This window comes from Vigna umbellata, chromosome 1 (assembly GCF_029865625.1).
Source record: "Vigna umbellata cultivar VRB3 chromosome 1, Vumbellata_1.0, whole genome shotgun sequence".
Lineage (NCBI taxonomy): Eukaryota > Viridiplantae > Streptophyta > Magnoliopsida > Fabales > Fabaceae > Vigna > Vigna umbellata.
Window position 1 is genome coordinate 15,301,972 of NC_142165.1, and position 12,529 is coordinate 15,314,500.

Below are 12,529 nucleotides of genomic sequence, written 5' to 3' on the forward strand. Positions count from 1 at the left end.
CTCAATTACTCTCCCTCAAATCCACTCAAGTGAACAAGGCCTTAATAAAATACCAGCTGGAGAAGAAACTTTGATTTTCGTCAACAATGGAGGTAAATTGATAAACTATATATTGGAATTGATAGCAATAGATCACGATGTATTTTTTAATTGTATTTTTTAACTTAAAATAGACAATTATAAATCTCGTTGTATTTTTTAATTGTATTATTAACATAAAATAGACAATTAGAAATATCACTTTTACATGTGAAATTTATAATACGATAGTTGCACAACAAACGTATCAGATATTGATCTGTCGAACCAAAATGAAGTCCAATAATCAAGAGATAATGTATTGACGTTCACCAATTTGTATCGCAATGATTTGAAAACTTTTTTTTTTCGCACTTATCTCAGTTATTTTCATATGATAACTGTGTTGATACCACCATCAATTGACGGTAAACAAACTAGTTATGAATTCATTTTGTAAAACACTTTATTCTAATTGTAATGGACTCATTAACATTAACATCAGGGGAACCTGAAATTAAATTAAGTTGTAAATCAAAATTTTCCAAACAAAGTCAATCATTAGAGTAAACATATAAACGAGTTTCTATAACTTGATTATTAAGTAATATGATGGCTTATAAATCTTTATCTTAATAAATTATGAAAAAAAAAATAACAGATGAAATGAGGCGTTGGATGAAGCCATCAAAATGGATTGAGATTTGAGTTAATTAAAATTAAACATGATTATTCAGGTTGAATTCTTAATTAGTTCGATTGGTTCACTAATATACCTAAAATATAAAGAAAAAAACCTGTAAATATAATGTTAAATAAAAACTTCAATTCTTTAATTAATAGTATGTTATTAAAACCTTTTATAATCTGCAATTGGTGAAAAATATTTATGATAAAACTTTAAAACTTTGGAATGATACTTTAATTCTTTAATTGTTATATATTACGTATTATATGCAATTTTTTATTTTAAGTATTTAATCTTAAATTGTATGTATTATATTTTATTACATATATAAAAATAGACTGCTTTTATCTTTTATGTATTAAAATCTTTAAAATGTATTAAAATATGTTTTTAGATTATATAATTTAAAATATAGTTTTTAATTATTGATTATACGATCTAAATGAATTTTCAGATCATATAATTAAGAAGATTTTCTACTCGGATAATTTAAACTTTTTTCATACATATGGAGGGAAATGAAGAAAATAAGTGTTAAAAAGAAACTCTCTTATACATAGTATATCTGAAGATCCAGAACTAATAGAAAGGAAGTGTTAAAAGAAACTCTCTTAGTCTCTACAATACATGCATTCTAATAAATTTTAAAATGGTTATTTTACATTTTATAAAAATGATATTTAAATTAGCTATCTGAAAATCTTCAAAAACAAAACTTTTTAGAATTTTCTAAACATGATTTCAAGAATAAAATTTTCAGAAAAAGATATCTGAAAAGTTTGTTGGAATGCAAAAATGCGGTCTGAAATAATTTTTTCCAAAACAGAATTTTCATTAAACGTTTTGAAATATATATAATATATTTAAAAATAATTTTTCTAGAACAAATATTTTAAAATACATGAAAAAGTTTTTTAATTTATTTTAGAATGAACCTTCTCTTTTCTTCTTCCTCTGCGGTGAAGAAAGGAAGTGACGGTAATGATGATGACGTAATGTAATGAAGAGGGTGTCTTAGTCTTTCTGTATTAGCATGAAATGCCGTTAGAAACGATGGGGTGCAGGAAGAAAAGCCCCTAAGGAGGGGAGATCAAACCAGAGCAACGCAAAGCAGTGGGATTTTCTTCACTCTGCTGCTTAGCAAGTGAAAGCTAAAGCAAAGCATGAATATGCATATGCATAGATTCAGAGCAAGGGTTTTTCTGCGCTCAATTTCACTTTGTAAATCTAAGTTGCATGAACACCATGTACGTCTTTTTCCGCTAATTTTACTTTTTCTCTTCCTTATCCTAACCTAACCAAATGCTTCTTTCCGCTTACTCTATTGTAGGGTGCTCAAATTCACTTCTCTCAAAATCGCACCTCCACAGGTTTGCATCCTCCATTTCACGAGTCTCTTCATTTATTTAAGATACTTACCTTTTCTGCTCACATAGCAGTTCGATCGCAGCTCAATCACTTTTTTTATATATATCTTTTCATAAATGTTGCACTTGTATATCTAAGAATTTGTCAATCGATCATTTTCATTTGCATAACACGTGGTATCATAGTATATAACAAAATGCAGGTCCTGGATTTGTTGAATTTGAAACAGAACCATCTATGCAGATGCAAGTTCTTAAGGCACTCTGCTCGGGTGAAAGAAAGAAGGCTTCAGACTTACTTTTGGATTTTGGTTCCAGAACCCACTCATTAACTGCTGACGATTTTCTTCATATTTTTAAGTACTGTGCACGCTCTCCTGATCCATTGGTATGCTATTTCCCAAATAACCAATTCTTTATTTCTGGATTCCTAATATTCAAATTTCATTTTTTTAATCCCCTCCAGCCTTTTATTTTCTCTGTTTGCAAAATCAACATGTTAAAGTTTGCTTTAAGATTGGATTTACAAATGTATGAGACCAGATATGATTTTAACTCGAGTTCTAGTTATATATATCCTTAGCAATCCTACAAATTGATGTAATGCCGATTCTTAGCAATGTATTATTAGCTTCTAACTGCACCATTTCTGAAAGTCTATGACATAGGAAATTAGCTAATAAGATATTTATGTTCTCGTGTGAGTTGGAAGCATAGGAAATTATCTCAACTTTTCCTTTTGCATGACTATGCACACTTTCCTTGAGCGTCTTTGACCACGAGTAATGGTAGAACCTTTTGTGAATGTCAAATTTATTCCTTCCCCCCCTTTTTTTTTTGCAGTTTGTAATGGAGATTCGGAGATTCATGGAATCAAAAGGTGTTAGCATGAACAATAAATGCTCATCTCTTATGATGGAGGCCCTTTGTAAAGGAGGTTACTTGGATGAGGTAAACTATTAGTTTTATACATGAAATATAATTGAGTAAATTTTTCCTTTAGTCTCTTTTTCCTTCTTGGGCTTCGTATTGGGGAAAGGGGATAGGTTCATTTATGCTCCTTTCCTTCTTGGGTTTACTATTGGGGAAAGGGGTTATGCTACGGGCATTGGTTTGGGATTAACCCACTTCATTTTCAGGGGCTTTTTTAGAAGAAAATAGTTTTTCTTCCTTTCTGAAAATACAATTCCATATGATATATGGATACTTTATCATGACATTGAATTGCATGTCTGTATATGAGGCAGTTATTAGTAAATCAGCTTCATCTTAGCTACGAGGGTTTTTGTTTTTGTTTTTTTCTCATTTCTACTTGTTATATTTTGTTCAGGCCTTTGATGTCATTGATTTTCTTGGAGGAAGTCAATGTCTCTATCCAGTTCTCCCACTTTACAATAGACTCTTAGGATCCTGCACGAAAATGCAGAGTCTAATTCAAGCAAACAAATGTTTGGACATAATGGAAAAGATAGTAGGGAAGAGTGAAGTTACATATACCGAGCTTCTCAAGGTGGGCAAACAGAAAGTGCTAGCATCATTCTATTATGGTTGTGAATAAAAAATAAATTTACTCCTTTGGAGAATAGTATTGTCTGTTTAGCTGTTAAAGTTGTTTTATTTGATAGATTATTAAGTCTGAAAGCATTTATATGCATGTGATTCATGGTCAACCACTTGATATGGACTAAAGTGAATGTTCCTTATAGTATTTGTTACAAAACGTGCTAGTTTGTACAAGGACCTGTTCTTCTCTGGTTTAGTTTCCAAATAATGGCTATATGTTGTTTCGCTCGGTGAAATTTGAGCTATTATTGTTACTTTCATTTTACTTCATTGTAGTGTACCGAACAAACAGATAACGCAAAGCTTAGAGATAATTCAAAACCCTATTCCAATTGTGGCATAGTTTTTCATATTAACTATTAATTGACAGGTGATGATGCTTTTCTTTTCTGCCATTGACATTTATCATTCGACCATTCCTTGACATTGAGGAGGGCAATCCATCTTGACAGTTTGTTATATATTTCAACTTTTATTATAATGGCTGTTTGTAAGTTTGTAGTTTTTATTTTCAAACTTAATTTGAAAAAGAAAACCTGTTTTGATAAATGGGGTCAAAATATTTTACTGAAAGTTTTTAAATCTGTTTCTAACTGACTTTTGTAAACAGCAAAAAAAAAGAGGTTGTTTGCTGTGGTTTTAAGTATTTAGAAATTGTTTAGTGTTTTCTGATATTTCCTCCTCTGTTCTTTGTCCTTTTGCTACTCATCGACCCTCTCCAGCTCTCACTGACTTGACCTGCCCCGTCCTCTTCCTCCTCTCCTCTACCCTAAACTTGACTCAGGGAAGAATCGACTGACTGAACCAATGATAAAAGTGGATGTTTTGGGTTAGGTTGTATCATCAACCAGTCACAAAAGGACAATAAAGTGGAGGATCTTGATAAGCCTCAGTTGCCAGTATATGCCATTGTGCAGTTTGCTAGACTGAGATTTTCTCATTATAACTACAAAGGCTATGATTTTCTGTCTCATGGACATAAATACTGCAGAAAACATCATGTCAAAGGAGCATGGGGTCATTCACTTGTGCAGGGTGAGGTTGGCTTGATTATCATGCCCGAATCAGTTGGAACCCCAATGAAACGGTGTTTTCAGCAACCATGTTATTCACCTTGAGGACAAGGTGAATTTTTAGGGGGTAACATAAACCCCATATCTAGTTACTTGAATAATCAGTTAGTTTGGGACTGATATAATTAGAGAAACATGCATGTTGCCTACAAATAAGAAAAAAAGGGTTGAGAGGGAGATTTAGAATGTTGTGGGAGTGTTCGGGCCTACATAAAGTTCTGGAAACCCTTTGTATACATTTCTGTCAGGAGAGCTTTTCTCTCAGTGACTCTGATATAGTTTCTATTAAAACTTCAAGAAAAATGGGCTTGAATCAAGTAACCGCACAATGTGTTTATTTTATTACTCTATGTATTTTATTAAACATGTTTTTCCTGTGTTTGAATGTGTTCTCTGTTTTTCATTGGACAACTATCACTGAACTTACCCTGTTTCTCAGCTTGCAGTTTTTCTGAAAAACTTGCCTGCAGCCCATCTTCTTTGGCAGGAGTATGTGAAAAACTATAGCATGAGTATCATTCCTCTGAGAAAATTCATTTGGTCATTTACAAGGTTAAGAGATTTAGAATCTGCTCATAAAACACTACAACAAATGGTGTCATTAGTTGGCAGGGGAAACTTTTCAATCGGTAAAACAGTTTATGGGAAGTTGTATTCTACTAGAATGGACATCCCTGTGCCTTCAAATAAGGGGCTAGGCTTAACTCTATCAGACTTGAAGGAGTTAAAAAAATTGGACTCTTGTACGAGTGCTGAATTATATGCACTGGATGGAGAAGAACACTCACTAGTTGTGAAGGTGTTGAGGTGGTCCTTTAATGACATAATACATGGGTGTGCAAACCAAAAGAATTATATTCTTGCAAAGAAGCTTATGTTACAGGTATATATTTCACTAAGCATGTACATGTTCCGTAATGCTCCATGTAACAGGTCACAAATTAAAATATTTTTCTCCCATACTTTGTAATTGGAAAAGGTTATGAAGCAATGACACCTTTCCTCTTTCAAATGTTACAATGTCAAACGTGTTTCCAATATGGACCCTAAAACCTTTCCAACACCTGCCAAACACGTGCAGTTTTGTATGTATCAGTTTGTGCTTCATAGGTGAAAGGTTCTATACATAGAGAATGTTAAATATTAAATTTTAAGACATCAAATCCCCGAAGATTTCAATTATTGCAAGCTTCTGTTTGTTGACTCTCAATAACATATGAATATCAATATTACCTTGGCCTTATACATTCTCCTTTCACAATTTTTTAGCATAAATTTCTCGTAGTTATGAAAGTTTAAGAGAATTTTAAATTTTATCCATTGACAACGTTTATATTAATGTATTTTAACATCTTGAAGGGCGCTTCTCTGTTCAGATGGAAAATCTTGGTTTGCAGCCATCCTGCCATACATATAATGGTATTATTAAAGCAGCTGTTTCTCATGGAAATGTTGGAGATGCCATAGGAGTGGTGAGTTCGGTGACAATAATTATGTCTAGAATCACTTGTTTTTGTTATTTTGTTTTTTGAATTTATTTTTCGGTTAAATATGTTTTTATCTCCTAAACTTAGATACAAAATTGAAATTTGTTTCTATCTCAAACTTTGATACATTTTATTCCTCAAATTTTAAAAATTATATAGTCTTTTTAACCTAGCAACGTTAATTTTTTGTTAAACGATGTTTCATATTGACATTTGAGTTGTAATGTGTCAAAATGGTGTAAACAACTCAAATGCCATCCTAAAACGAGTTTGACACGTCAAAAAAATTTAATGCAGTTGGGTTGAAGAACTATATCCATTTATTTTTTAATTTTGGAGACTAAAATGTATCAAGTTTGGGACAAGGATGAATTTCAATTGTGTCCAAGTTTAAAGACAAAATATATTTAACCCTTTATTATTTGAGCAGACTGCTATCTGTGGAAGTTTTGTCCAGAAATTTTGAATACTTAAGTTTAGGTCAAATAGAACCTCAAATCCTGTCAAATTGGAATATGATGTGAGATCTAGTGTGTCAGTTATATGGTCTCGTGTTTGCAGATAGTGAAGTTGACTACTGAAAATTTTTCTTGGCCTTATATTATTTTCCTTTAATATGCAGTTGAAAAAAATGCAGCAGAAGAATTTGAAGCCGAATGATTCAACTTTAGCAACACTTTCAATCACATGCAGTAAAGCACTACAGTTAGATTTAGCCGAGGCTTTTCTGAATCAGATTTCTGAATGTCTATATCCACATCCTTATAATGCTTTGCTAGCATCATGCGATGAATTGGTGAGCTCAATTATGAAATTTCAAAACAGAATTTTCATTAACCATTTTATTGTCTGTAAGACTATAATTGTCTTATTATATTCTTTAATAAGATTTTTGAAAGATAGCTACTTGAGGTGTTATGTGTTGAGTGAGAGGAAGGGTCAGTGAAAATTCCTAAAATATTTGACTGAGTGAGTCCAATACATGTACTTTCATATCCTATTTATAGTTTTGAATAATATGCTTGTAAAATAAAAGGTGACGTATGATAGTACTGCAATTATTAAATGCACATAAAAATGAAATGGGGAAACTTCTTAATTCGTACAATTGTTTTTCTAACACAGTTAATAAAACAAGATTCTTCAGTGTTTTTCTTTTCATTATTATGAGGTTTGTTACTGTTTGGTTTGGACTTGTGGCAATGTGATATTAAGTTATTTATTTCATCAATAGGCTGCAGAGCACCAATTAAGACGAGCAACTGAATTTACACATTACATTTACATTTTGTTTATCATATTGAATTTGCAGAATCAACCTGAACGTGCAGTGCAAGTGTTTGCCAAGATGAAGCAGAAAAAAGTTTTGCCTAATATCAGGACTTGTGAGCTTCTATTTTCGTTATTTGGTGTTGTAAATGCCCCTTATGAAGACAGTGATATACTGTCACAGGTGGATGCTGCTAAAAGAATAAAAGCTATAGAAAAATATATGGCCACAAATGGCATTAAGCACAGTCATCTTTCAATAAAAAACGTAGTAAGTTTCATTTATGTCTCCTCTTTCACATAATTTAAGAATAATGCAATCTCTGGAGGTTTTCTTCTGTTCAAATCTATGAATAACTTGTATGTCTGATTCAGAAAACCGAGAGGGGTTCAACTAAGTGGTCACTAACACTTTCTGGGGTGCAGTTAATGTAAAAAATAAAAAGGTTTTGTACCAGAATGTGGATTTATAGTCTCTTTGTGTGTCATTACCATGTCAATCCTTTTTACCTGTTCTGTTTAGTAAATAAGGAAGTTGGAAATCATAGGATTCAAGCTAGTTTGAATGAAATGAAGAGATGTTTTGTGTTATTTGTGATTAGAAGGGGTCCCTCAAGGTCAAAAGAAGCCTTTACTGAAATGCCATTCGCAGTGCTGATGATGGGCAGCAAATACTAGAATACTAGATATGGAATATTTGAACTTAGTATTACTATAATATCTGTTGAGGAAAAAACAACAGAATTTTTGCCTTAAATGGTGTACCAAAGAAATAAAAAGAATTCATGTGATTATAGATGGCGCTGCCTTATAAACAGAAGTGCAGGAAATTAAAGGATAAATATTTTAGTGAAATCATTGAGACCTTGATGCAGATGACCTACCTTTTAAAAGATGTGGTTTTAGTAGAAAAGAATGGTGTCACCCAATCCGTGAATCCAACCTCATTTAATAGGGGAATGATTTTTTTGGTGACAGTATACTTACAAGAGATCCAACCATACTGTTCATATTATGATTAAAACCATAAAGTTTAAGAGATCTAAAATATCACTTTTGTTAGGGTAAGACATGATTGGTATCTTCTTCATTTACATTGCTTATGACTTGGACATGTCCATTCTGTCTTTTCAGTTGAAAGCCCTTGGAGAAGAAGGGATGATAAGAGAGCTGATCCAGTATTTACACCTGGCAGAGAATCTTTTCATTTATCAAAACCCTTCATTGGGAACTCATATGTACAACACAGTGTTACATTATCTTGTTGAAGCCAAAGAAGTGAGTGACTCATACATCATTACTTTATATTTTGACATGCCTGGCTGGAATATGAGGTTTTCCACCACATGATATGCAGAGTGACATGGCAATTGCAGTTTTCAAGAAGATGAAGTTATGTGGCTGCAACCCTGACTCTGAAACATACAATATAATGATTGACTGTTGTACCATCATACAAAGTTACAGATCTGCTTGTTTGCTGATTTCAATGATGATACGGAAAGGGTTTTGTCCAGTGATTTGTACATATACCGCTATCATTAAGGTTCATTTCATTCTAATCTCTGATAGTCCAGCCCAAATTATTATTATTTAGTCAAATATTTTGCATTGTACTTGATTTAATGTGAAAAGAGTAAAATGCGCAGACTTATGATTTTATAGTAGCCTTGATGCACTTCCTAATACCTTTCAATAAGTCAAGTAGTCAACCTGCAAGTGATAATTGACAAATGCGTGCATTTGGTGTTAAATGTTTCTACTTGTTTACTGAACGCATGCAGAATTAGTAGCATTTACAGATCGCTCCAAAGTTACATTCTCTATGCTCACAGTGCAGGATGCATTGTCTTTTTCAAAACACCTTAGGCTGGATGGAGTTTGAAAGTACAAAATGCACTAAATCACTGCTCAGATATGTAATGGCTAAGACATTGGGATTAAAAATAACATGTAGTGACTACCTAAGGAAAGCATGGATTTCTTCTAGATTGTCAAGCTTTGCTTCATCTTGATCCTATAACTAATTTTACTTATTTTGTCTTGAGAGGACACTAATTTACTAGCTAAATTTCCAAATTACTGGAATCATGCAGCTGACTATGGTCATCATGAATGTTGGCTTATAATGGTTGTATCGTGTGTCATTCATTGTGCATGTGCTGATATATTTACTCTCTGTTCATGAGTTGCCATGACATCGGTCTTATTCAACTTGTAAATTTATTTTTGGAACTGTGTATCCCAATTTGATACGGAGTTTGTTTGTTTCAGATTTTATTGGAAGATGACAACTTTTATGAAGCCCTGAATCTTTTGAAACAAGTCAAATTAGATGGCATCCAACCTGATGTACTGCTGTTCAATACAGTTCTTAAACAAGCTTGTTACAAGGTACTTCACCTTTCATATTAAAATCTAGAAGAGGGATAAAGGGTGAAATAAAAGGAATTTGTTCAAAATCTGAGGTTAAGGGATGTGTTATGCTTCATATCCATTAGTTGAATTTAGGTAAAAATTGTCACTGTTGAATTAGGATTTAAGCACAAGAGGAGATTCCAACTCAAAGGTGTAGTCGATTAGGTGGGAGAACCTCTATTTCTTAGCAAATATTTCTCATTATTAATTATTTGATTTTGTTTCTTATGACTGTCTCTTTTTCATTATAAATAAGAATATTCATGTGTGTCCACAACTCACAATTACAAACAATCCTTTCAATAATAACTATAACTCAGGTTCTTTTCTGCACACTTAGCTTGCTCAGGAAAGGAAAATTTCTATCCTGATTAAAAGTCTGATGTGCGTTTTATCCATTTTTTATGGAAAAATTAGAATGTGCCCTAATGTCATTTAATTTCTTCCATGAATTAGGAAAGAGTTGATGTAATTGAGTTCATTGTGGAGCTTATGCACCGAGAGAAAGTTCCCCCCGATCCAAGGACATGCGGCTATGTGTTCTCTGCATACGTAAATTCTGGTTTTCACAGCACAGCAATTGAAGCCTTGCAGGTTTTAAGTTTGCGTATGATATCTGAAGATGGCAACATAGTTGGGGAGGAGAAAAAATTTGTAAATGAATTCATCCTGTCTGAAGATTTGTCTGCTGAGTCACAGATACTCAAGTTATTTGAAGATTCTGAAGATGAACTTGCAGTTGGGTTGTTGAATTTAAGATGGTGTGCCATAGCTGGATTCCCAATCTGCGAGTCAGCTGATCAAAGTCTGTGGGCGAGAAGACTGGAAGGAAAGCGATTCTGAGCCCGAGTTTTACGAAGACACAATTGTCTTTAGGGAAGTCTCCATAAAGAGATTGATAGTTCAGTAGTGGAGAAACGCGGGCTGAGGCTATATCATACATATGTATGGTGTCAACCCTGGACATCGTTATTGCTCCAGCTCTGCGCAGGAGTTCAATTTTTTAATCCTAAGGATACAAGCTCCAATCATTTGGAACTAGCTCAACTTTTCTTGGTTGCACCAAATTTGAATTATTTTTACGTTTGGTGCACAATTTTTTAACACTAATAAATTTAAGCAAACTATTAGTCTTTTTGTGATAAAGGAAAATTAGTTTAACATTTCGATTTGACATTGAAATACTTTGCCATAATTCAGAATCATGTATCGTGAAATAAGATAAAGACTTTGTACCTAAACATGAAATGGCTTTTAAACTCTCTTCTCGCTGATTGTCTGCTACCTCTGGTTGCTCTGGTATATGAAAATAGTAAAATTCGAAGTAACTTAACGAACTTCCCGAACCCCTTCCACAAGTCAACTTGCAAGTGGCAAACGCACGCATTTGGGATTGAATGTTTACACCAGTACAAAATTTGCGTTGCTAACATTTATCTTCCAGAACTATGGCCATTTACTTGTTTAACATATATATATATATATATATATATATATATATATATATATATATATATATATGTATGTATGTATGTATATTTTTTAAATTGTGAAAAACATTATATTTGGCCCAAAAATAATAATCCAACTATAAGTTTGGAGATACCTCTGAATTTTAAATGGAGCATTTGTTTTGAAATTGTTTGATTTTGAAGGGAAGAAACAAAAAGGAACAGGAGTTGCTGTGAATAAATTAGATTTTGGGGTGCGATTTTATTTTAAAGAGAGGAAGTTATGACACTTGGGCGCAATCGCTTTCTGTAGAAACATCATGATGAATGCAGAGACGAAGGAAATAAACTTGAGTAACTTTACGCTGTTAACATCGACCCGCCAAAAGATAGCATGTCTCCCAATAACGTTCTATACATCTATGTATTTATACTGCAAAATACAAAAAGGTACAGCTGTACAAATTATTTAACACTAATAATGATTGACCATGGTCAATTGACCGATCACTAAGTTTGCTGGTTTCTAGATTGTGTACAGCACTTGCACAGTAAGGATCGAATTTACACCATGACAGGTTCAATTATCCACACCTTTTCGGAGGGTTTAAGAAAACAATAGATTCAATGATCACGATGATTATCATGTATGAAAATACACCTATTTCATCGTATCATCATAATAAGAAGAAATAGTATCAGATAAATAACACACATCCAAACAGAGTTCGGTGAGTTGGAATTCCACCAAATCCTCTTTAGAGAAAAGACTGATTTGATGCAATAGATAATTGTTTCCATTATCCTGTTCTTCATCCTACCTTAACCACTTTTATATGATAGCATTTTGATTAATTCATTCACCGTCCTTATGGTCAATCAAAAAGTTTAAGATATTTGCTTCGCCAATTAATGATTAGTGTTTTGGAAATGGGTTCAAGTCTTCTAGTTCAAATACTTACTTCCTAAAAGTTTATTAAGTTCAAAGTGTTGATTGGTCTAAAGAACTTCTTATACATTTAGACTATTAAAAGAAACATGCCAAATGTACTACGAAGTTAAAGTGAGATTAGAAAACAATTAATGTTATATTTAATATGTGACATTTTTTTACTTCAAAATTCTATTTATAAATTTTGTGATGATTTTTTTTATTAAAGTTGACCTAATTATGATCCAAACATGGCAGATAATG

At 32.7% G+C, this 12,529-nt stretch overlaps 1 protein-coding gene across 4 annotated transcripts; it reads left to right on the forward strand.

Moving 5' to 3' along the window:
* The first annotated feature begins 1,657 nt into the window (after nt 1-1,657).
* On the forward strand, nt 1,658-11,055 carry LOC124845482 (Tetratricopeptide repeat (TPR)-like superfamily protein). 4 transcript variants are annotated; one of them, XM_088097257.1, is made up of 13 exons: nt 1,658-1,953; nt 2,037-2,076; nt 2,304-2,461; nt 2,917-3,024; nt 3,404-3,583; nt 5,149-5,592; nt 6,086-6,181; nt 6,819-6,992; nt 7,509-7,736; nt 8,600-8,743; nt 8,823-9,011; nt 9,740-9,859; nt 10,340-11,055. In XM_088097257.1, exons 1-13 carry the CDS (start codon nt 1,870-1,872, stop codon nt 10,724-10,726), a joined length of 2,352 nt encoding a protein of 783 aa, XP_087953383.1. In that variant the 5' UTR covers nt 1,658-1,869; the 3' UTR covers nt 10,727-11,055. The 4 variants fall into 4 exon arrangements, with proteins under 4 accessions (XP_087953383.1, XP_087953389.1, XP_087953380.1 ...); XM_088097254.1 differs by having other exon boundaries at nt 1,659-1,953; nt 2,277-2,461; XM_088097261.1 differs by having other exon boundaries at nt 1,667-1,953; nt 2,318-2,461.
* Nucleotides 11,056-12,529: the final 1,474 nt, after the last annotated feature.

Bases quoted from the DNA above. Each gene is read 5' to 3' on its own strand.
- LOC124845482 (XM_088097254.1), top strand. From the start codon at position 1,870: ATGAATATGCATATGCATAGATTCAGAGCAAGGGTTTTTCTGCGCTCA. The intron at 7,737-8,599 runs GTAAGTTTCATT...CTGTCTTTTCAG, and splicing joins ATCTTTCAATAAAAAACGTA to TTGAAAGCCCTTGGAGAAGA. The intron at 8,744-8,822 runs GTGAGTGACTCA...CATGATATGCAG, and splicing joins ATCTTGTTGAAGCCAAAGAA to AGTGACATGGCAATTGCAGT.